General features: G+C 45.4%; 1 protein-coding gene across 2 annotated transcripts; it reads right to left on the bottom strand.

The window, feature by feature from the left end:
* Positions 1 to 382: 382 nt before the first annotated feature.
* GCNA (germ cell nuclear acidic peptidase) lies at positions 383 to 23,738 on the bottom strand. 2 transcript variants are annotated; one of them, XM_041740656.1, is made up of 12 exons: positions 22,635 to 23,738; positions 21,732 to 21,914; positions 19,506 to 19,557; positions 12,455 to 12,501; positions 12,033 to 12,069; positions 9,925 to 10,007; positions 8,920 to 9,273; positions 7,534 to 7,609; positions 4,346 to 4,490; positions 2,997 to 3,135; positions 1,496 to 1,700; positions 383 to 1,170 (listed from the first exon to the last, which is right to left on the bottom strand). In XM_041740656.1, the coding sequence occupies exons 3-12, from the start codon at positions 19,553 to 19,555 to the stop codon at positions 864 to 866; spliced, it is 1,443 nt and encodes a 480-aa protein (XP_041596590.1). In that variant the 5' UTR covers positions 19,556 to 19,557; positions 21,732 to 21,914; positions 22,635 to 23,738; the 3' UTR covers positions 383 to 863. The 2 variants fall into 2 exon arrangements, with proteins under 2 accessions (XP_041596590.1, XP_041596591.1); XM_041740657.1 differs by lacking the exons at positions 21,732 to 21,914; positions 22,635 to 23,738 and adding an exon at positions 14,352 to 14,440 and having other exon boundaries at positions 19,506 to 19,533.
* Positions 23,739 to 23,751: the final 13 nt, after the last annotated feature.

The raw sequence follows: 23,751 nt of genomic DNA, 5'->3' as shown, positions 1-23,751 counted from the left end.
AACTATTTAGGAAGGCTCCCTGAAGGATGCCTGGGTGGCTCAGTGGTTAAGCATCTGCCTTCGGCTCGGCATGATCCCGGAGTCCCAGTATCGAGTCCTACATCAGGACAATTTTATTTAGATTTTATTTATTCATGAGAGACACAGAGAGAGAGGCAGAGACATAGGCAGAGGGAGAAGCAGGCTCCATGCAGGAAGCACTGAGGTGCTTAGGGACAGTCACAAAATCAGGGAGAAACCCAGAACAGTGGAACAGCCCAGAGTGCTCTCACAGACACATTCTGGACAACTTCTGACATCCGGGGTCTTGGACAAAAAGACCTGAGGGTTTGTTCTGTGCTAGGCACAGGCTGCCAATGAATGGACTCCGTTAACCAGTAAATTGCAGAAAACATTTTATTGGTTTTTTTGGGGGGCGGGTTAATGAATGGTTACATTGGCTTACATGGCTTTACTCAATATCAAGAGCAACTAAACTAATGAAACATGTCTTTTATGTCTAGGTATATATGCTGGCAGCCCCAGTCCTGAGAATGCTGCCTTTAAAACCGGTTCTCTTCCCAGCATCATTCTCATGTTTTCCACCCACCCCTCCCAAAAATGCAGTTTGCCTTTTGCACTTATGTTCTATGTCTTAAAACTATGGAATCTAAGTAATATACCCAAAGGGCTTGTGAGTACCATCAAGGATACAAAATGCTTATCAACAGAATCCTTGCTTAAGAACAATCATCACTAACAGTATGAGGCTATAATGAAAAGGGTTAAATCTTATTATTCATCACTTAGCAGAAACAAAGATATTTTTCTAAAACTTCTCAGCGGAGGGTGCTCAGCCCACACGAATACACTCCCAGATAATCTCAATGATCCTGATCCTGATCCTGATCTTGATCCTGATCCTGATCTGGATCCTGATCCCGATCCCGATCCCGCCCTTGCCTAATGGCATAATCCTTGCTGAGCCTTCTCATCACATCCCCATGGCTTATCCCTTCCGTCTCATGTTTAATGGTTCTATAATTCTCCTGCACATACTTAGCAAAGGGTCTCACATGGGGCGCAATGGGGGTCCCATCCTTTCGAGTTAGCGGCAGCATGACCAGAGGTCCCTGGCATTTGGCACAGATGAAGCGATCAGTGTTCAAGGATCTGGTGTAGCGGCCAACCCTATGGAGGAAAAAGACATCACATGATAAAGGCACGTGATATCACGTGATATCAGTCACGGGCACCTCAGCATGTTTTCTGAGCTGCTGGCCTGGGGCCCAGATTGAGACTCTTCCTGTGGCCTCTCAGAGTGGGTGGGACACCTAAATAGCGGCGGCAAGCCAAGCTGGCTCTACATAGGAGAGCATGGAGGAAGAAGAGGTGGAAAGGAACAGAGAAGGTTCACTCAAGTCAGCTGGCCACGTACTAACAAAATCACAAGGAAATAGTTGGAGGCTGTGGTAGAAAGCATCACTGAAGAAAAATCTGAGGCCAAGGGTCTTACCTGGTTTTGCACCGGGTACACTCATAGTGGATCCTGTAGTTAATCTTGTAGTTATGGCAGCGGGTGACCATGGGCAGCTCTGGGTGCACCATGTTTGATTTCTTGGCATAATACTTCCATGCATCACCATGAGAATCACGGACGCCATCCAATAGCCAGGAGGCTGCGTGGCAGATTTCATGGATCAAAGTATCCCGGAGTCGGTCTTGGAAGAGGTTACGAAAAAAAATCATAGCACTTAAAATAATTCGCTCCAGTCTGCTAACCAACTACCCCCAGACTCTCAGCCCATGCCACACACAAAGCCATTTCCTATAAGCCTATGTAAGGAAGCAGGAGTGGTGGCTTCCCAGGACTGAAAAGTAACATTTCTACCCACTTCAACTGATTTTGTTGACGTCAGAGACCTTAGGTGAGCACGTCTTTTCAGAACAGCTCAAACGTGCTCATTTTCTTGTGGGATGCTACTAGAAATACATCCAGCCAAGCCCCAGTTTCCACCCTCCATAAACAGAAGTGGACAGAGCAGGGATCCATGGCCATGGCTGTAGGGTTTGGTCAGGAGAAGCTCCAGGGAGAAAATGGGATCTGAGCCGGCCCCTTGACAACTGGCTGGCTCTGCAAGGTCTGGAAGGCCATTCTAGGTACAGTAAAAAATGTGAGCAAAGGCTGAGGCCAGGAAGGTGTATGGCACGTTCTGAAAGCCAAGGTAAGGAAAGTTTGGCTGGAGTGCAGCTGGCAGCAGCGTACTGAGAGACATACATGGCCAAGCAGAGTGCAGAGTGGGGGGAGGCAGACTCGAAGGCCTGGAAAGCCAGGCTCTGCACTCTGGAGCCCTACGTGTCTAAGCAGAAAAGCGACGTGGCAGCATGCTGGAGACCAAACAGAGCAAGATGAAGAGCGTGGTGCCGAGGGCCCATGCCTGGGTGGAGGCAAAGGAATAAGGGTGGAGGAGCAATTTGAAGCTCTGGTGACTGGCTAAGCTAAGCAAGGTAGGGGGTTGGGGGGTCCTGAACCTCAGTTACTGGGTGAACGGAGATGTTACCGCTGGCGAGGGGGAGCTAGCTGTAGAGAGAGTTAGCCCAATGGAAAGATGGCCAAGTTGGATTCTCAAGGATGGCAAGGCATCTGATGATGTCCTCTGAGCAGGGGCGCCTGGGTGGCTCAGTCGGTGAAGCCTCTGACTCCTGGTTTCGGCTCAGGTCCTGATCTCAGGGTCTGGGCTCTGCGCTCTGGGGGGAAGGGGAGTCTGCCCCTTCCCCTCCCTCCCTTCTTCCTCTGCCCTTCCCCCTGCTCATGCTCACCGCTCACCCTCTTAAATAAATAATAAATCTTTTTTTTTTTTTTATTTCTAGGAAAAAAAAAATAATGTCCTCGGAGCAATGCCCAGCAGGCCTCTCTACCCAGGAATGACAGATAAAGCTATGGCATAGGCTGCCAAAAAAGACCAGCTCCTAAGAGTAACCTGTGCCTGTGCCACAAGGAAAGCTGCCTTGGTCACCTGCAGAGTCGCAGACTTTCAGAGAAATCTCAATCTTCGCGTAACGCTCCTTCTTCGGGTAACGAGTCTCACCAGTGGTGCATAGGCCAGCAGTTCTCAGCATCTTCTTGTTCCAGCCAATATCTATCTTCTCAGGCAGCTGGGAACAAAACAGCAAGCAGAGTGTGTGAGTCAGCGAGCAGTTTTAAGTCAACCAAAGACTATTCAATCAAGAGCTCCACAAATTGAAACATCCCAAGGAGCGTAAAAGCCAGGTTGAAGCCCAGGTGAAAACAACAGACAGGCAGTTGGGACCCAAGGGAAAGGGCTGAGGGCACAGGCATGCAGGACTTGCACTGCGCTGCCTGGGGACACAGGTCAGGGCAGCCAAGGAGAGAAGTGCAAACTTGCTGAGGTAGGGAGGTGGAGCCCCATGTGTAAGAGCAGGAAGCTGAAATTGCACATGCACCTTGGTCCCCCGATCGGCCACTGGATGTAACACCACAGTCATGAGGAATGAGGAGTGCCTTCCCCAAAGGCACTTTCCCTTAGAAAGATTGGAGGACTTGCCTGGCAGATGGTTGCATCAGCGGAAATACTTAAGTCTGAAAACCCTAATGACCGCCAAGGCTCTAGATTCTGCCTCCAAGTTCTCTCTGATGCAGTTCACACCCCACGTTCTGGACAAGGTAGTTCTTCCCAGCAGCCACTTCATGTCCTATCACATCCCTGTGCGGTGGTGCCTACTGATCTTAATTTAAGCTCCGCCAACCTGATGCCCAAGGCCCTCCATTACCTAAGTCCTATGCTCTTGAGACCAAGTAATGGCCCAACTTATATTGCTTACTATGTCAACGGCCCTGTTCTAGGTACTTCAGGTGTATTACCTTCCCAAGGCCTAACAATAATTTTGTGAAGCAGCGGATACTATCATTGCTCCCGTTTTGCAGATGAGGCAAACTGAGGCAGAAAGGGGCTTGCCCAGGGTCACAGAGCTCCTTCCCATTACTCTTCAACATAAAGCCTGTCTTTCTAGATAGTTAAGGATCAACACACGCCCTCTCCTCCACCACTACTGCTCTCTCCACCTACCATCCCTCAAGAACCAGAACTCTTACTTCCTGCAGGCAATCTTATTTACTGACCACTCAGGTTCTCAGTGATTTTTTTTTTCTGCCCCTGCTGATCTTCCGTGCCGGTAATAGTCTGTACCACAGATGATTACCCACAGACACTCTCTTATTTCTTTCACCTATGCACACATCATCTTTCCATCTAAGCTGACACCTCTCCACAGCAGGAAATATCCAATTGGCACACCTCAAGAGCATATATCTGGGGCTCATCCAGTGTTTATTCATCAAATATACCTTTTTATCAAAGACCGAACTGTTAAACAGGGCGTAGATCTTCTGGACCAGGCTGTCCTTGTTCTGCTTGAAATTCCTTCCAGAATACTGCTTTGCATTTTCTAGGTCACGCAAGAAACATCCAGGTATTTTGCACATAGCCCTCCTGCAAAAGTAAGTTCAACTGAGTTGTGTGTGGCTAAGGGAAGAAAAAAGAGAAACACACACACACAGGTCATATGGAGAGAGACTCAGAAAACTCCCTGGGCCCTCTTCCTGTATCCACCATCTTGCTTCCATTCTCTCCTGGGGCAGATATTAAACTAAGGTAACACATTTCCAACCAATTAACCTGAGCACATCTTCCATTCCATGTGTTTAGTCATTAGACTTTTTCTGTTCTACCAGGCTGAAAACCTCAGAGGCCTTTCCAAATCCACTTTCTCCCCCCACCCCATATTCAAATAGGATACAAAGCTCGCGATCTCGGGACACCTGGGTGGCTCAGTGGTTGAGCATCTGCCTTTCTTTGGCCCAGGGCATGATCCCAGTCCGGGGATTGAGTTCCATGTCAGGCTCCCTGTGAGGAGCCTACTTCTCCCTCTGCCTAGGTCTCTGCCTCTCTCTCTGTCTCTCTCATGAGTAAATAAATCTAAAAAAAAAAAAAAAAAAAAAAAAGACCGCGATCTCCTTCACATCAGCTCTTCCAGTCAGCCCTCCTTTGCACCCCATGGTCACCCCTCGATGCCTTGCTAGTAGAGCATTCCTCTCTCTTTCCTACCTCCAGGTTTTCTTTCTTTCTCCCCCTATCCCAACACTTACGATTCATTTTCCTAGGCCACATCCCAATTCTGTCCCTACCCAGCTTTGTACCGACTGTTTGGCCTGGCCATTCAAGGCCTTGGGGTCAACCAGGTCCCAAGCTCCGTTTCCAGCTACCATTTCCACCATGGCCAAATCGAGCAAGTAGAATGTTCTTGGGAAAGGAAGTGTGATTCCCCACAGTTCGATTCAATGCCTGGGCACACAACCCATTTGCCCATGAGACTGAGAATGACCACATCTCCACCTCTCCTGAGAACTACCATCTGTGTAGTGCTTCCTCATGTGCAGAGAACTGCTTTCTGTGTGATCATATTTAATCCTAACAGCTACCCTCCAAAGAAGTGATTACTATTTGTATGATCTCCACTTGGCAGATGAGGAAACCAAGATCCAGGGTTTGGGTGATAGCCCAAAGCTCAGAGAGACACTGAATCTTTGGACCCCAATCTCAGGGTCTTCCCCTTTGACCACTACTGCTGCTCCATCGTTTGAGGCCTAATTCCAATGCATAAAGAACAGTGCTAAGTGCATGAAGGACTAACATTTGTAATAACTGTTCATTGCACCCTTTTCTCCTGGCTGCAACAGCCCCCAAGTCCCAGGAGATGAGCCCACAGGGCTGGAAAGATAAAACAGGAGCAGACACAGGTATGTGGAGTTTCTGACTTCACAGAACCCTGGAGACTAAGATTTTGCCAGGACACTTGTGAACCGCTAAGTCACAAAATAAACCATCTGTGAGGGGGCTGAGGTTGGGAGAGGAAATAAGAACCAAACCAGGCCAAGGCAGCTTAAAGTAGGGGTCCTCACCCCAAAGCCCAATAATGGTGACTAATGCCAGCTGCCTCAAATTACTTTGTTCTGAAAGCAAATTTGCATCCGAGAAGGTAGCAGGCGAAAGCCCAAACCATCTGCAGGCCTCAGCAGAGAATGGGGACCCCCCCCCCAGGTTGGCGCTGACATCAAGCAGGCCTTGTGGCTTAGCTCGCCTAACCCTCGATGTCTCTGTACCACTTCACTGCAGGCAGAGTGGCTCCACATCAGAGGACCCAACCAGACTCCAAGCAGGTACATCAGACACCATGACCAGCAAGCAGCCTACACAGGAACAATGTGAAGCACAACAGGAAGCCTACAGGCTGCCACAGGAAGCACCAAAGCAACAGTGAGGCATCCTAACAGACTAGCCTCCTTTGGAGGACGCCGAGGATGACACCAAGGGGCAGCTTATATGCCTTCTCTGCTCACACCATAGCCAAGCAACCCGGGTGCTACCTGAGGCATGTGTGCCTAGAGGCAAAAGCAGCTTATATACTGTGCATCTAGGAATCCAGAGAAGACACTTTGCTGAACAGGGATCCATCTAAGATAGAACTACCAAAAGGATCATTTAACATAAAACTACATCAGCTGCCTCACCGAGCAAGAGGTGCAGAAACAAGGAGAGCCTCTTTGCCTGGGTCCAAGTTGCTTTGCTGCCCCCCTCCCCCATGCCTGACACATTGTCCTTCTCCTTGCTTTAAGATGCATTTATTGTTCCAGAATACAGGTGAAAATAAAATCAACAGTCCTTCGAATACATCCCTTGTTTCACAAGAAACAGATCGAAGTATCAGATCTAAGTATCTATTAGTCCTGGATGCAAGTTAGAACAAAGAACGTTATGTTTACTACATCCCATTTTTAAGAGGAAAGATGAGAACTTCCTGGAATCTGAATGCAAAAACAAAAACAAACAAAAAAACATGTTCATTTTTAGCTTCCTTTCAGTATTGACATGTCTTTGGGCTAAATGATCTGTTGTTCTCAGGTTCTATTACATAGATCTATTACATCTAGCTTCATAAAGATAAAGGAACTACAAGCCATCTACTTCATCCTAATGTTTAAGCTTTTGAAATGTGTAAGAACACATACAGGGAGTAGGAGTAACTGGATGTGGCTAAAGCACCAGGAAAACCTGGAAGGCGATCTTGACCACCCTCCCTCCAATTCCATTGGACGGGAATATGTCCACTCTGCCTTCTTACCATCTTGGCTCCATTCACTTTGGTTTCATGCCGTCAGGCAGTATTCAGCCTGAGGAAAAATCTCATGTTCAGCTACATATCATTTTTTGATCTGAGTTTAAGGACAAAGGAAAGGCCAGAACTACTGTGGGAGCAAAAGGGCTCCGGCCTGGCTGGAGAAAGTACAGGGATCTATCTCCTCCTCCTGCTGCTGCTGCTCTTACACCCCTCCCAATTCAGGGATGGAAACCTTGCCCCCCTCCCCCACCAGATTCCTTCATCCCCTTGAAGACCCTCCCCTAAGCCCAGTGGACTGCTTAACACAGGACAATGGTACAATTGATTCCCATGCAGTTTAACATGAACTGTACGTACCCAGGCTTGGATTTTTCAATTTTCCCTGCACCAGGCTTTTTCTTCGAAGGCGCACGCCTTTTGGATGCTCTCACAGCTGAAAAGACAATAGTTGGTTTGTACCCTGAAAATCAGTCCCATCAAGCAACTGGCAGAGAGGTACACCTGGGAGGAGCCCCCACAGCCACACCCAGAGCACCATCCAGAAACAGAAACTGTCTAAAGTCTGCATGCTCTCCATCGGTCCGTGTCAACGATTCTTCCTACATGAATCCCAGAGCTGCTAGCAGAGGACACCAGGTAGGAGTCCGTCATAGGTACAAGGAATGTAATGAGATTACATGAGCATGCTGCTAGAGGTTAGGCTGTGTAGACAACTGAGGCACATGAAGTATAAGGAATGTTATGGTATAGCTCACACACTTGCTCAAAGGAAGTGGCTCAGGGGCGCCTGGGTGGTTGAGTTGGTTAAGCGTCTGCCTTCGGCTCAGGCCATAATCTTGGGGTCCGGGGATGGAGTCCCCGCATTGGGCTACCTGCTCAGCAAGGGGTCTGCTTCTCCCTCTCTCTCTGCCCCTCCCATCATCCCCTGCTCCTGCTTTCTCTCAGATAAATAAAATCTTAAAAAAAAAAAAAAGGAAGTGGCTCAGATTCTCGGCAAGACCTCCACTCAATAAACAAGCCAAATCTTTCCATCTTTGGTTAGCACCCATATACTGCCAACTGCTCTAGCCAGAGACTTCTGTAACAGTAGTGTCATTCATTCATTTATGTAAAAAAAAAAAGTATTAGACATCTATCATGTGAATAGCAGGGTAGACCCTGGGAGAGACTTAAAAATGAGTAAGAGTCCTGCCCCATCAAGAGGTTCATTGTCTACATGGGGGACAGCTTCAGAAACATATTCTAAGACAACCGGGTCATCAGTGCTTCAGTAGAGATGGGATCTGAGAACTTTGGGGACCCAGAAGGGAGGAGCATCTCTGATGTCTGGCTTCCTATAAGAACTGACAAGTGAAAAAAAAAAAAAAAAAAAAAAAAAAAAAAAAAAAAAAAAGAACTGACAAGTGGGCTGGGCCCCAAGAAAAATGGGATCTCCTCAGGACAAAAAGTGCAGAGAGAAAGCATGCCAGGCAGAGGGAATGGCAAATCAAGACGTGGGTGTTCCTCTCCCATTTCCAGAAAGATCCTTCTCAATAGGATGGCTGTCTCCCTTAGCCATGAGGAAGTTGCTGAAATGGCAATTAGGAAAAAAAAAAAGATGAAATGGCAATAAGGTTGGTAGGCAGGACAGGCAGACTTGACAGGACAGACCTATCCAGGGGGAAGGCATGGCAGGCACAGCTGGTGCACTTGGGGGGCGAGACGTATTCAATAGGTCAGGCATCCTTGATTTGAATGGCTTACCAGGTGTCACACATATATTTTTGGTTTTACTCTTCCTTTTCCTTGGTTGTTCTACCACAGGGGTGGGCTCTTCATCTGGAATCTCCACTGTAGCCTCAGCAACATTTGGTGGTTGGCAGAGATTCTCACCAAGATTCGGCTCACCAACACCATGAGATGAATTGTGTTGGAAGACATCAGAGATATCCATCGCATTTCCATTTGAGGCAGCTTGGCCCTGATCACACGAATCCTCATCTATTATCAGCACAGGGCCCTCAAAATCACTACTATCATCATCAGTAATAAGTATTGGAGCCTCCTGGGCAGGACGCCGCTGCTCCTCATTATCAGAGAGCACATCTAGAATCTCATCTGAAATTCAAGAGACATAATCACATAAAAATATATTCCCTCCACCTCCCTGCCACACACTCAACTTCAGATTATTGAGCTCTGAGAAAAACAAAAATCTCTAGAAAATATGAGGATAACAGTGAAAGGCAAAGACAAACAGCTAGCTGGAGCAAGCAAGGGTTCCCCTGAGAAGTCGTGGTGGGCTGGCTCAGACCCATCACCTACCTAAGTCTCCAACAGGCTGGAAAAAATGAACCCACATTTCTCACCTAACCCCCTCCCTGCTTTGTCATTCCCACACACAGGAGGAAAAGCGTCGTGGCAGCGGGGTGAGAGGGATAGAAGAGAGATCTTCATACCTTCCTAAGTGTCAGTTCCTGATTTTTCTCCCCACCCTTCCCACCCTAGGGCCCCATATATAACACTTGCTTGGTAGGTAAGAACTCTACAGAGGGGGACGGCCAAGGTCTAAACCAGCAAGAACAGCTTTTTCTGTGTCTGGAAATTAATTCACCAGGGTGGGGTGGGGAATCCAGCCATATCCACATCCAGTGGAAGCCACCAGGGAAAAGCTAGAATAGAACATTTGCTGCCTTGTATCCCAAAACCACCATGTTATGGGGCTGCAGAGCTCAGCCACTTCCCTCAGTTAGTAAGGAGTATACCGACCTTCGCTGCTCACATCAGATATGTGAGATCTCACTTTATCACTGAAGTACTCATCCTCAGAGTCTGAGTCAATCACCACATAGCTGAGGGATGGGACAGGGAAAGACCAAAGACAAACATAAGCACCGCAGTCTTCTTTCCACGGCCTTTCCTGACTCCTCTACCCTGAATGTAGTCACCTAGAAATGGTCTGTTGGCTTGTTTCCTGTGATAACTCTGTTCCCCTTCGTTGGAACTGCTCGATCCTTATTCCTGACTTTCCATCTTTCTACCAAACCATTCCATCTGTCTCAATCCTTTCAAAAGGGGTTATCTGTCAAGTACTGAGTGAAATGGGCTGTCAGAGGGCATATGTTCTAGCAGTCCAGGTGCAAGGCAGAAAAGGACTAGGGAAATGCTGATTTCCATTACTTAATTGCCAGCTTTCTTTATGAGGGTTGAGATCCAGCTGCCCAAGAAGGGTAGAGGGCCAGAGTTGGGAGACTCAGCCTGACAGTGGGAAGGTTTCTCCCGGGTACCATTCTCTGCACCCCAAAACCAGCACCACTCTGACAGACTGCTTGGGCAGGAGCCAAACTCGGCAGAACCCCTGTGCTACCCACAAATATTGTAGGAGTGCCTGGCTGGCTCAATCGGAGGAGCATGTGACTCTTGATCTCAGGGTTCACTGAGCCCCACGTGTAGAGATTACTTAAAAAAATAATAAAATCTTTTTAAAAATAAAAAATATTGTCAAATTACAAAAAATTAAAGAATAAAGAATGGGCACTAGGGTGGCTCAGTCAGTTAAGCATCTGTCTTTGACTCAGGTCATGATCCCAAGGTCCTGTGATCGAGTCCCCTGTCAGGCTCCCTGCTCAGTGGGAAATCTGCTTCTCCCTCTCCCTCTGCACCTCCCTCCACCTGTTCTCTCTCAAACAAATAAATAAAATCTCTTAAAAAAGAAATAAAATAAAAGGGACACCTGGGTGTCTCAGTGGTTGAGCGTGTGCCTTTGGCTCAAGGCGTGATCCTGGAGTACCAGGATTGAGTCCCGCATCAGGTTCCCTGCATGGAGCCTGCTTCTCCCTCTACCTATCTCTCTGTGTCTTTCATTAATAAATAAATAAAATCTTTTTTAAAAAGAAGTAAAACATGAATGACAATGATGGAAATATCCTGCATCTCTGACTGTGCTGTTTACACTACCATATACATTTGTCAAATCTCATCAAACTGTATATCAAAAAGAGTGAATTGGGATCCCTGGGTGGCGCAGCGGTTTAGCCCCTGCCTTTGGCCCAGGATGCGATCCTGGAGACCCGGGATCGAATCCCACGTCAGGCTCCCTGCATGGAGCCTGCTTCTCCCTCTGCCTATGTCTCTGCCTCTCTCTCTCTCTCTCTCTCTCTGTGTGTGTGTGTGTGTGTGTGTGTGTGTGTGTGTGACTATCGTAAATTAAAAAAAAAAAAGAGTGAATTTTGTTATATGCCATACCTCAACAAACCCACTATGGTAATTCAAGGAGTCAATGTAGACACATCACTTAACTAGCATCCTTTTTTTTTTTTTTTTTTTTTTTTTTTTTTTTTTTTTTTTTAATTTTTTTAATTTTTATTTATTTATGATAGTCACAGAGAGAGAGAGAGAGAGAGAGAGGCAGAGACACAGGCAGAGGGAGAAGCAGGCTCCATGCACCGGGAGCCTGATGTGGGATTCGATCCCGGGTCTCCAGGATCGCGCCCTGGGCCAAAGACAAGCGCCAAACCGCTGCGCCACCCAGGGATCCCTTAACTAGCATCCTATTTTGGATTTATTCCAGTAATTTTTCTTAGCACCTCCTATAGTCCGGCAGGTGGGCAACACCCCTTTGGCCCATAAGGGCAAAAGGAGTAGAGAAGGCAAGTTAGAAGACAGATCATCACAAAGGCATTCTGAGGAAGAAACCGACCAATTTAGTTAATGAGCCTGACATAAAGAACTTAATACTTGAACCTGGTTGTGAGATCAGATACCCACTATAACCCTGAACACAGTGTGCAGAGGAAGCAGGATGTTTATTCTCAAATCTTCTTACCCACAATGTCATCCCTCAAAAAATGTCCAATTTCACTACTTTTCCTACTCACCTGACATTCCCCTTTTGCTCCTTCCTTTTGGTTGCATCTAAATCAGAGAAAAAAAGAGGGAGTCAGGAAGCAGGGTAAAAATCTGGTTACCCTCATCTTTAACTCCCTAAAGCCAAAGTCTAGAAGTTAGGGCTGGTTAAAATCGATGGGAGACTCTTAAATCCCCCTACCCCAAGGAAATAAAAGGAGGCCTAAAATGAAAAAGTCAAGGTAGCAAACTGGAAAGTGAGCACAGAGAACTGCCTCTGCTCCTAACAGCAGGGAAATAATCATTTCACCAATCTGGAGAGAGACCCTGGGGGAGACAAACCCTGGTCCAGCTTACATCAAATGTCCAAAATTACATTTCAGTCATCACCACAGAGACAGGATTAAGTTACACCTTGAAATGGACATTGATGCTTTGAGGGGACTCTACTTACAGGGCTCAAATTCTCCATCACTGCTTGAGTCCACAGTAATAATGCAACTGCAAAAAATGAGACATACAGTTATAAAGGAAGGCAATTAACCTCAAATGGCAAGCCCACAGTCCAAATCTCACAGGGAGAGAACCACTTATCAGTGTTCCTGAAATGCAAAAGGTTTTTAGGAGTTACAAAATTAACATCACAGTAGGGGAGGTGAAGAAAAATTAGAAGCAACAAGGTGCTCAGTATTTACTGCAGAATCAAAGACAGGGAAACAATGTTAGTTATCATCGGCCACTGGCGAGAAGCCTGTCTTCTGCCAAGTGATTTATTTCTATTTAAAAGATGTGAAAGTGGGCAGTCCTGGTGGCTCAATGGTTTAGCGCCGCCTTCAGCCCAGGGTGTGATTCTGGAGACCTGGGATCGAGTCCCACATTAGGCTCCCTGTATGGAGCCTGCTTCTCCTTCTGCCTGTGTCTCTGTCTCTAATAAATAAATAAAATCTTCAAAAAAAAGACGTGAAAGTGAGGGGTTCTCTGGGGGGCTTGGTCCGTTAAATGTCCAACTCTTGGTCTTGACGCAGGCTGTGATCTCAGGTGAGATGGAACCCCACATCAGGCTCTGCGCTCAGTGGAGAGTCTGCCAGAGATTCTCTTCAGCCCCTCCCTACCCCCACTCTCTCTGTCTCCAAAATACACAAATAAATCTTTAAGAAAAAATAAGAAAACAAAGATATGAAAGTGAATTCTGAGAAATGGGCCACAGGTGAAAGGACTCAATGATGAAGAGATTACAGGTAAAAATCAGAAGGACAAATGTTGAACTCCATTTCTCAGGAAGCAAATGAAGGGTGATTTCTAAGCTGCAACTGCTCCAGACTGTGATGCTGGGGCCTGTTGCTTCTTTGCTCCCCCCTAATAACATGCCAGAGACCTTAGCACTCACCCCTCCACCCCCTCTCCCGGCCTTCCCATGGCAGGCTGCCTGGCCCCTTATAGTTGCACAGTAATGCCTGAGGTGACACCAAAGCGCATTCTGGCTTGGGATCCCTCAGCACTCCAGATTGCAGCTGAATGGATATCCACTTCATGACATGGATCTACGATCCGGCTCCAACAAGTCATGCTGCAGTAAGCATCACTTCAGTGCTGGAGCCCAGCTACAATCTAGGACTTAACATAGGTTATTTTAGCAATAGCTAGTGCGATACAGAGCTCACATGGGAAACTAAAAGTGCTAAAGAAGGTGGACATAACAGTTAAAAGGTTTTACGTGTCAAGGTAACCCTAACCACTTCTTGAGGGCTCTCATTTTAACCTCAAGGTTGGTTACTGGATGGATTATACACCTTTATCAGTTTTTTCAAGATGTATGCTGGCTCACCCCCTTGGTTCAATTTCCTTTTTTTTTTTTATTTATTTATGATAGTCACACAGAGAGAGAGAGAGAGAGAGAGAGAGAGGCAGAGACACAGGCAGAGGGAGAAGCAGGCTCCATGCACCGGGAGCCCGACGTGGGATTCGATCCCGAGTCCCCAGGATCGCGCCCCGGGCCAAAGGCAGGCGCCAAACCGCTGCACCACCCAGGGATCCCAATTTCCTATTCATTTATCAATCACTGTACACTGGACTGACATACTTGGTAGAAGGCCTTAAGTTTGTTTTGTTTTGTTTTTTAATTAGCAAAGAAAACTCTTGCTGGGTGTATGGTTTCCCAGGTATGGGCCAAAGCATGACCGGGGTTACCTCGAAACCTATTATCTATATACAGCATACAGCACCATATACAAACTAAAACGTGATTCATATCTATCTTTTTACATACTTTTGTGTTACACACACACACACACACACACACACACACACACATTTAGAGGTCAGATGAAAGAAATGAGGGATCAGGGACATACCACAAAAGGTTACACTCTAATCCCTGAAGATAAAACATTGAATTCTGGGTTGGATAGTAACCATTGGGAAAAGCAGTCCAAGGAAAGTTCTAGGGAAGAAATAGTCAAAAAGGAGGTAAGTTTGGTTAGGTACCTTTTCCAAGTAAAATCTGCTGCCAGGAGTACAAGTCCTTCACAAGTGCTGCAAAGCTCATGTCATGGTTATTAGAGAACATACTCACCTGGGAAAAGCCAGTTGGTTTCACCAGAACCCTACCACAAAAGGACTAAGAAATCACATTAGAAGCTTTGAAAATATATGACTCAAGAACCTTCAAAAACTTTCTAGGATCCAAAGAAGATCTCCCCTTTAAAACTGGGCCCATATACCATAAAGATGAGTGTATGCTTGTATAGGACTAGGGGAAAAGATCTAGAAGAACCAACATCATTCATTATTACCGCAGAAGAATGGGAGGGCAGGTATGTGTGAGGGCAGACTTTTCACTTTTCACCAGAGATGCTTCTGTATTTATTTTTATCATGGGCCCATCCATATTCCCTTGGTAATTATTGAAAATTTTTTGAAAAAGTTATAATGAAATGTGGGTACATCTGTGGTTCATTCATCCATTTGTTAATTTAACATTTATTGAGCACCTACAATAGCTGGCCGACTAGGTGACCCATTTTTCTTTTGTGATCAAGTTCTTTTTAACTTAGCATAATGGTAATTTTTATTGTTTTAATTTTTTAAAAGATTTTATTTATTTGATAGAGATCAAGAACACATAGGGGGAGGGGCAGAGAGAGAGATATCAAGCAGACTCCATGCTGACTGCAGAGCCTGATGATACAGGGCTCTATCCCAGGATCACAACCTGAGCCGAGACCAGAGTTGGAGACTCAACTGACTGAGCCACTCAGGTGCCCCTGGTAATTTTTAAAATATGGTATTTCTGCTTGTCTATCTTGTTGTAGCATTCACAAAACAAAGAATCTTGGGCTACAAAAGACTAGTGAGCAGCCAGGCTATCAGAGGGTACTAAGTGGGCTTTGGTTCATCAATGAAAACCAGTCCCCTGCCCCTTACAGTATGTATTTCAGTAGTACTTCTGCCTTCAAACTGCAGAAACCTCCTCCACTCTGTGAATGACCTTGTCTCATGAGTCCCTGGAAAATAAAACCATCAGACAGAAACTGCCTCGTCCTCCCACCAACGAATCCTATCTGTAACTATGCCCGACTTTTTCTCCAGAGTTAACAATGAACACAATGTTCTACCATGGTCTCCAGCCAAACCTTCCCCTGCACTGTGGATCTCATCTCCCTCCAGCCTTCTCAAGGATTTTATTCCTGGAATTTTCTATACTGTTTTGCGTTATTGTCCCCTCTCTTCTAGATTGTTCATTCTACTATCCCTAGACCCCACATCCCTCAATTTTGTATTTCCAGCCTCGAACCCTCCACCAAACTCCTATTGTTTGTGTAACCTCTTAGACATTTACTACTAAGGATTTGAAACATCACAGAGCCAACACAGAATTCCTGATTTCTTCCCTCAATCCTGTTCTTCTAGGACACTTTCCAATCTCAGCTGATGGCACCACCATCCACCCAGCAACATAAACCAATCACCCCTGATTTCTCTCTTTCTCTCACCTCTCACATCAAATCCATCAGCAAGATCTATTGGCTCTACCTCTAGAATACAACTCACCTAACCTAAGGCATATGTACCTCTAAGAAAGAAAAAAAGAAAACACTAGCAAATGATGACATGCTATTAAACATGTGATGCATCCCAATTTCAAAACTGCGGGGGAAAAAAAAACCCTCAGAATTGATAAACTACCATATATCCTAAATTCATTCCAATCTTTCCAACTTTACTATTACCACCTTACCCCTAAGCCACCATCACCTCTCACCTAGACTTCTATAAATTATGCTCTCGGGCCTCAATTGTAAAGCCACCACTTACCTCGGGGCACCTGGGTGGCTCAGTCAGTTAAGGGATGGGCTCTTGATTTCAGCTCAGATTGTAATCTCTGGGTCGTGAGATTGAGCACTCGCTAGGCTCTGTGCTCATTGGAGGTTTGCTTGAGATATTCTCTCCCCCCACCCTTTGCCCCCAACTCTCTAAAATAAATATATCTTAAGTTTTAAAAAAAGAACCACTTACCTCACAGGGTACTGTGAAAATTAAACAAGATAATGTCTGCTCTCCTACAGGATCATGTACTTCTCCTCCATCACTACATTTATCACACTATACTGTAATGGCTTGGTTACATGTTTCTAACTCTCATCCCAGACAGTAAACCATGCAAGGATTTAAAAGTATACCTGTTTCATACTGTTCAGTACAAAGTCACTACTCGACTATTTGGTTGAATAAAAGAATGACGAATCTCAAAAAGTGGTTCGAAGGACCCCTTTAATTATTTTCCACCCACGCCCTCACAGAACCCTGTTTTTAAAAAGACGTTTTGCTTATGAGATCTTACCAACAATTTTCTCCAGTTAAAAAATTATTTATGCATGCCCATTTATGCGAACCTTCTGTGAAGGTTATGTGAGGTACGGAGTCAGCCCAAAGTAAAAACGAACACACAAAAAAAACTAATAGTGTCATCTGCATTAATGAACACACAGTGCCCAGATCCTGAAACCTTAATGGTCGGTCCCGACTTGCAGTAAGGGTGGGTGGAGAGCCTGGCTGGTCACTATCTAGCCTCAAGAGCAATCTCCAACCAGAACTCCAGGATCTGGTCTTCACAGGTATCATTTCCAGAACTCAGGTCTCTCGACTCTTCATCAAATGCTAGAGGAATGACTCCTGTTAAACAAATGTGCAAGTGACCAACTAATAAACCAGACTGTCAGTTTTACTTCTCAGGAGAACTAATGCCAGGGCACTATTTGGGAGTGACTGAGGGTCAGGGAGAGAGCTTAGTATTTTACCCTGTGCATTTTTGATAACACACGTTAATTTTTCAGTTGAGTGCTGCAACAAGCATCTTTGTGCATTTAATTACTTTTATAAATTGGATCTCCCTAAAGTTGATTCCCAAAAGTCAAATTCATCAAAAGTATGACCAATTTTATAGCTCTTGGTACAAGTGCGTCATCATTTTCAAAGGGTTAGATCAGTGTACAGTTCAGCAACATTACTAGAATAGGATTAAGTATTTTTCTTCATTTGCTCACTTAATAGGCACATAACATTGCAATTAGCATTTCCTTTTATTATTTATGTATTTTCCAATGTTTGTTCACTGCCTTCCTTTTCTAATCCCTCCTTTCATTTTAATTACTATCCTGTTATAATGTTTACCAGATAGTTTTCTGAGTGATAAAGAATACTGAAAAGAGGAGTGAGGAAAAGGAACACATTGTCCCTGTTGCTTCAAGAGTCCCACTCACCAGGAATAAACGTCTTATTTATTCTTCTAGAAAGTTCTTCTTAAACGTAAGCACATACCAGCACAAGTCAAATGCACACAGCTTTTAAAATAAAGTCATACATCCTTCTTCCCCAGAACTGAACAAAGACCAAATCAGCCTGTGTATGTCTATATATGATTAAATAAACATGAGTTATGGGGAGAAATGGGAAAGGCATCAAGAAAAAGTTAAGCGTGAATACACAGAAAGAATGTATGACAAAACCACATTTATGCACTTAAGTATACATGAATATGTATATACAGAAATAAAATTGTTCTAACAGGAAAAGAAAAAGTCCTAGTATTTACTGGGTCAAAGGACATGGGCATTTAAAATTTTGATTATTTCTAGACTGCCCTCCAAAAAAGTTGCACCAATTTATATTTCCACAATGGCTATAAGAAATTGTCTGTTCTCCTACAAATTTGCCAATTCCAGTTATTACTGATTTTTTTTAAATCTTTGCCAATCTGGTATAAAAAAAATGGTATCTTGTTAAAATTTTTTTCATCTCTTTAAATGTAAGTAAAGTTGAATATGTCTATGGGCCAAATGTATTTTTTTCCCTGAGAACTACCTCTTAATATCTTTTGCCCATTTTTCATGTGTTTACCTTTTTTAAATTGCTGATTTATAAAAGTTCTTTGTTGACTAAGAAAAATAGCTTTTTATCATGGATAATATGAATACTTTTCCAGTTGTCATTTTTATGCTTTTGTGGGATATCAAAATTAGGCTTTCTCCCCTCCCAAAATAATTGGAAACTAAATCCACCTGGTTTTCTAATATTTTTAGTGATTTCACTTTTTATTTTTAAATATTTTCTCCATGCGTAATTTATTTTGTTATAAGGAAGATAAAGTAATCCAATTCTTCTTTTTTTCCAAATGGTTAGCCAATTACCTTCAAATTATTTGTTGATGAATCCATCTTTTTGCCACTGACTTGAAATGTCATTTTTTATCATGAGCTAAATTTTTATATTTGGGTATTTGGGTCTATTTCCAGACTCTCTGTTCTACGGTTTCTACTTTCTCCCTTATTATGTGCTTACAAGCTTACCTGTGAAGGAGGAAATCAGGGCGGTGTTTCAGGGGAGAAAACTTAAGAGGTAAGACAGCTATCTTAAAACACCTCCTTAGGGATCTCTGGGTGGCGCAGCGGTTTAGCGCCTGCCTTTGGCCCAGGGCACAGTCCTGGAGACCCAGGATTGAATCCCACGTCAGGCTCCCGGTGCATGAAGCCTGCTTCTCCCTCTGCCTGTGTCTCTGCCTCTCTCTCTCTGCGACTATCGTAAAAAAAAAAAAAAAAAAAAAAAAAAAAAAAAACACCTCCTTAACATGGAGAAAAAAAACACCTCATCTGTGTATCTCTAGAGGGCAGCACTGTGAACAATGGGATGGAAGTAACCTAAGTTTTAAGTTCATTTGAATGAAGAAATTTTTAGAAATTATACATACTCAACAATGCATTGTGTCGCTTCATGGAGTTGTATGCTCCTGGCCACTAACAGAGACTTTATATAAAGGATTCATGCATTGATTAAGAGGCTGGACTCATACCTGTATGATTCTAAGATCCCTTTTTACAATTCTCATTTTATGACTAACCAAGTTACACACTTTGCAGACTTGAAATGAAAGAAACATATACTTTTTGAGAGTCATTTTGCCAACACAAGTAGGATTAAACTAAGAGAAAACAGAATTTTTCCAATCTCACCAATCATCATCCTGGATCTTAGATTGGCCGGCTTCTTCGGACATGTCCATGTCTATAGACAAGACAAAAATATACTTTTTAAAGAAAGCCAAAATCCAGAACCAACTTTTTTTTTAAGTAGGCTCCATGCCCAGCATGGAGCCCAATGTGGGGCTTAAACTCACAAACCTGAGATCAAGATCTGAGTTCAGATCAAGAGTTGGCTGCTAAACCGACTGAGACACCCAGGCGCCCCCAGAACCACCATTTCTACATTCTGCATATATCTTTGAGCAGCCTAGTCACCCTAATTTAAAGCCAAAGCTTTGCTTTTGAAATAAGATGTATTTAAATGTTTGTTGCAGGCTTTTCTTGGATGGAGAAAACGAGAGACAGGGTGTACCACCACCTCTCCCACCATGCCCTGCCAAGGTTCTTTGCAGATCAATCAGAAAGCCCAAAGCATGGGCAGCCCAGGTGGCTTGGCGGTTTAGCGCCGCCTTCAGCCCAGGGCATGGTCCTAGAGAGCTAGGATCGAGTCCCACGTCAGGCTCCCTGCATTGGGCCTGCTTCTCCCTCTGCCTGTGTCTCTGCACCTCTCGCTCTGTCTCTCATGAATAAATGAAACCTAAAAAAAAAAAAAAAGCCCAAAGCACATGGCAGCTTCTGATGTCCAGTCACCCCAACCACCACATTATAGAGATGTGCAAAGGAAGACAATCATTCATTTATCAGCTCCCAGAGAAATTTTTCTCCTATTGTAAGGATTTAGCACCCACTATCTAGTCCCTGGCTCAGGGATATTGCCCCCAAAGGGGATTCCCACTCCCCACGTCCGCACTGGCCCGCCACTTCCCTCACACCTGCACTCTTCCTATTGCTGCGTAAAGCCTCAGGTAGTCTTCAGGCTTCGAGTCCTCTACCCTCTCCCGCCCCTCCACCTCTCTACTCCTATTGCCAGGCAGTCTTACACAGACCAGGGCACTATATTCCACCATCCAACCTCTACTCTCCCCCTCCCGTACCCACTTCCCAATGGTCTTACACCGGATTAGGTCACCCCCTCCCTCAACCGCTCTCCACCTTCCCTCAATGTCTTTATCTCCCTATTCTCGCTTTCTGCCTCTGCCTCGCCTTGCACCAAAATGGCCTCCAAACCTCCACTCACCCCCACACCCCAGCTCCCTCTTCTGGTCCAGACCCCGCCCCCAACACTTCCGCCACCAGCCAGTCTTGCACCAATCAGGCCTCGACACCTCCACTCACTCCATTTCCCCGTCCCCCCTCCCTCTCGCCCTTCCCCAAACCCCAGGAGGTCTTCTAGCAACCGGCCCAGACTCCACCCCCAGCCAGTCTTGCACCAATCAGGCCTTGACACCCCCACTCACCCCACCCACCTTCCACCCCAGCTCCACCACGTGGCCTTACAGCCCTTACACCAACCCACCCAGACCCCTGTTCGCTCCCACCCTCACCGCTCCCACCCTCAGCGCTCCCACCCTCAGCGAGTTGTCTGCTACACCAATCCAGCTTCAAAGCTTACACTCACCACACCCGTACACCCCTCTCGCTGCAGCTGGAACAGGCACCCCTCACCCACCGCTTGCACTCCTACCCACCTTCCATGTGCCCACATTTCCACCCCCCTACTCTGACCTCAATCGGCCCACTGGCCTTTCGGGACCAGGCATGGTACACCCCTATGCCTTCACCAGCCCTCCACCTCCCCCCACACCCCAATCTCACTCAGCCAGCCAGTCTTCCACTACTCAGACCTAGATGACCCCCTCCCAACAGCACGCCACCTCCCCCAGCGGTATCTCCACACCGCCATTCCTCATCTTTGCTTTAGCAGAGTTCAATCGCAAAAAAAAAAAAAAATTGCTTCTTCTGAAAGCATTTTTAAAAAGTGGAAACCGGCAAAATATTTTGCCATAATCTCAGTCCCCAGGTTCATGGACAGTCAGGGCACAATGGTGGTCCTGATTTTAACGAAGTCCACTGAACTAGGATGAGCTTCAAGATTGTTTCCACTTCGGCACCCATTTCGGCCCCGCCAGGAACCTACCTGCTCCTGCCGCCTCACTAGAGGCGGGTTGCCTCTAGTGTGGCTGCCTGCTGCTCACCTCCAGCTAGTCGCAAACAGCACGGGAGATCTCGAGCAACTGCGAGGGAAAGCCGGGCGCAAGACCTTTTATAGAGCCCAGGCTCAGTGGGGGATAGGAACTGACGTGGACCTGTACCCACCTATCACAGTGTGGTCACGGGGCAAATTTAAACCTCGCGACTAGAACTCAAGTTTGGCGCCCAGCCCGAGTGCTTCCGGAGTCAAGTGTATCACTTCCACGGGTGTTGCTTGCTTTGTCACGGAAAGCGCCATTTCATGCAGAGCTCTGGTCCCCAAGGCAGGTTTCTGCGGTTTGCTGATCCCTAAGTTAATTTTTTGGGTGACAGAGAAAAACTGGGCTGAATCTTCCCAAAGTTTCATTTTTGTGAGAACGCGATAAGCAAGCCTCATTCCTTGCCTGAATCACCCAAACCTCTAAGCCTGTTTGCCTGCCCTCCCAAACTACTCTGAGTGGGGGTGGGGGGGGGGTGTCACCTAGACCCCTAGATAAGAGCAAGGCATCAATCCAACAGTGCATGGCAACACTTCACTATGACGTTTGCTTCCAGAATCCTCCAAATCCTGGAGATAGAGGGCTTTTTGGCACTCACTCCGAACACACCAAGAAAAACAGACACCAGGGAAGTAAAATGCTTTCTAGGTGCTCTTTTCTCTGGCAGACATCCGGACATTTCATAATTTAAACATGTAGCCAACAGAATACAAATAAAACCTCTCTGCATTTAAAGATATTAATACTATTTATTTCATGCGAGGCACTGTTCCCAGTGTTTTATGTGGTTTTAAACTTTAAAATGCCTTAATAAGTAGGCAAATGTTAGCAACTCATTTTACAGGGATCAGCACATGACTACAAAGTGCCAGAGCTGGGATTCAAACTCCAGAAGTGCCCGATGTGAGTTTGAGCCTCACGTTGGGTATACAGATTACTCAAAAATAAAATCTTAAAAAGAAAACCTAAACTCTTAAGCACCAAACTGCCTACGTATATAACGATACTTTCTGAATGGATCGGGAATTACCTAAATGGGGCTTGTCATTAAAACTCAATCTCTTGGGATCCCTGGGTGGCTCAGTGGTTTGGCGCCTGCCTTTGGGCCCAGGGCACGATCCTGGAGTCCCAGGGTCAAGTCCCGCGTCGGGCTCCCTGCGTGGAGCCTGCTTCTCCCTCTGCCTGTGTCTCTGCCTCTCTCTGTCTATCCTGAATAAATAAATAAAATATTTAAAAAATAAAAAAATAAAAATAAAAATCTCTACAATAAACTTGTAAGTTTACTTCTACAAGCGTTTTTTGTAAAAATGGGGGTTACTTAACTGTGTGCCTCAGAGGTTTGGGCAAAGAACCTTGATGTTAGCTGTAGTTAATATTAAGAGGCATGTGCTTCAAGTAAAAAGTGGCTTAGGACTGGAATCGAATCATGTTGCCCGACCTTATCCCAAATGCCCAAGCAACTCCTTTAGATTGAAGGCAGGAGGAGATAAAGTGGGCTGAAAAGAAGGGAGGCATATTCGTGACATATAAAGAGGGTAGGGGTGAGAACCTTTGATTAGGCTACTGGACACCTTTCTCCACCCTGTTCCCCTGACCTTTTAGTAAACAAACAACTATCCACATTAGGACTTTGAGGGTCACAACCCAGAGCTTGGGAGGTAAATGAGCTGAAATTTTATTATTTTTTTTAATGTAAGCTCTATGCCCAACATGGGGCTTGAACTCACAGCCCCAAGATCAAGAGTAGCATGCTCTACTGAGCCAGCCAGGTACCCTTGAAATTCTATTGAAAAACTTTTTCTCATTTATTATCTCTGAGAAAACAGGCAGCTCAAACAGCCTGTTCTGGTCCCTGCTGCACTATCTTCTCTCCTACCTGTGGCTGAGTTCAACCACCACACAGAGCATGAACAGTCCACACGAAAAATAAGACTATAGCAGTTTGAAGCCAGTGCAGTTGTAGGCCCAATAAAAACAATCATGGATGGGTGTGCTGGGGGTCACAGGCTTTGTCATCATCTTAATGCCAGCCCCACCCCTCTACCACACCTGGCTGAGAAAAAATAATCCTTAAGACCATAGCTACATTAGGGAAAGGTGGTCCTCCAGCTGTTTGGAGCTGTTCAAATAGAAGTTTCGTTACTGGA

This window comes from Vulpes lagopus, chromosome X, assembly GCF_018345385.1.
Source record: "Vulpes lagopus strain Blue_001 chromosome X, ASM1834538v1, whole genome shotgun sequence".
In the NCBI taxonomy this organism is placed as follows: Eukaryota; Metazoa; Chordata; class Mammalia; order Carnivora; family Canidae; genus Vulpes; species Vulpes lagopus.
The sequence above is the reverse complement of the archived record's forward strand: the minus strand, read 5'-3'. Positions and strand labels throughout refer to the sequence as shown.

What these genes read in the sequence shown, in the direction of transcription:
- GCNA (XM_041740656.1), bottom strand. Translation starts at nt 19,555, where the DNA reads ATGGACATGTCCGAAGAAGCCGGCCAATCTAAGATCCAGGATGATGAT. An exon ending in AAGATCCAGGATGATGATTG is followed by an intron (nt 12,502 to 19,505) that starts GTGAGATTGGAA and finishes CATTTTTTGCAG; the next exon opens with TTGCATTATTACTGTGGACT. An exon ending in TGATGGAGAATTTGAGCCCT is followed by an intron (nt 12,070 to 12,454) that starts GTAAGTAGAGTC and finishes TCTCTGATTTAG; the next exon opens with ATGCAACCAAAAGGAAGGAG.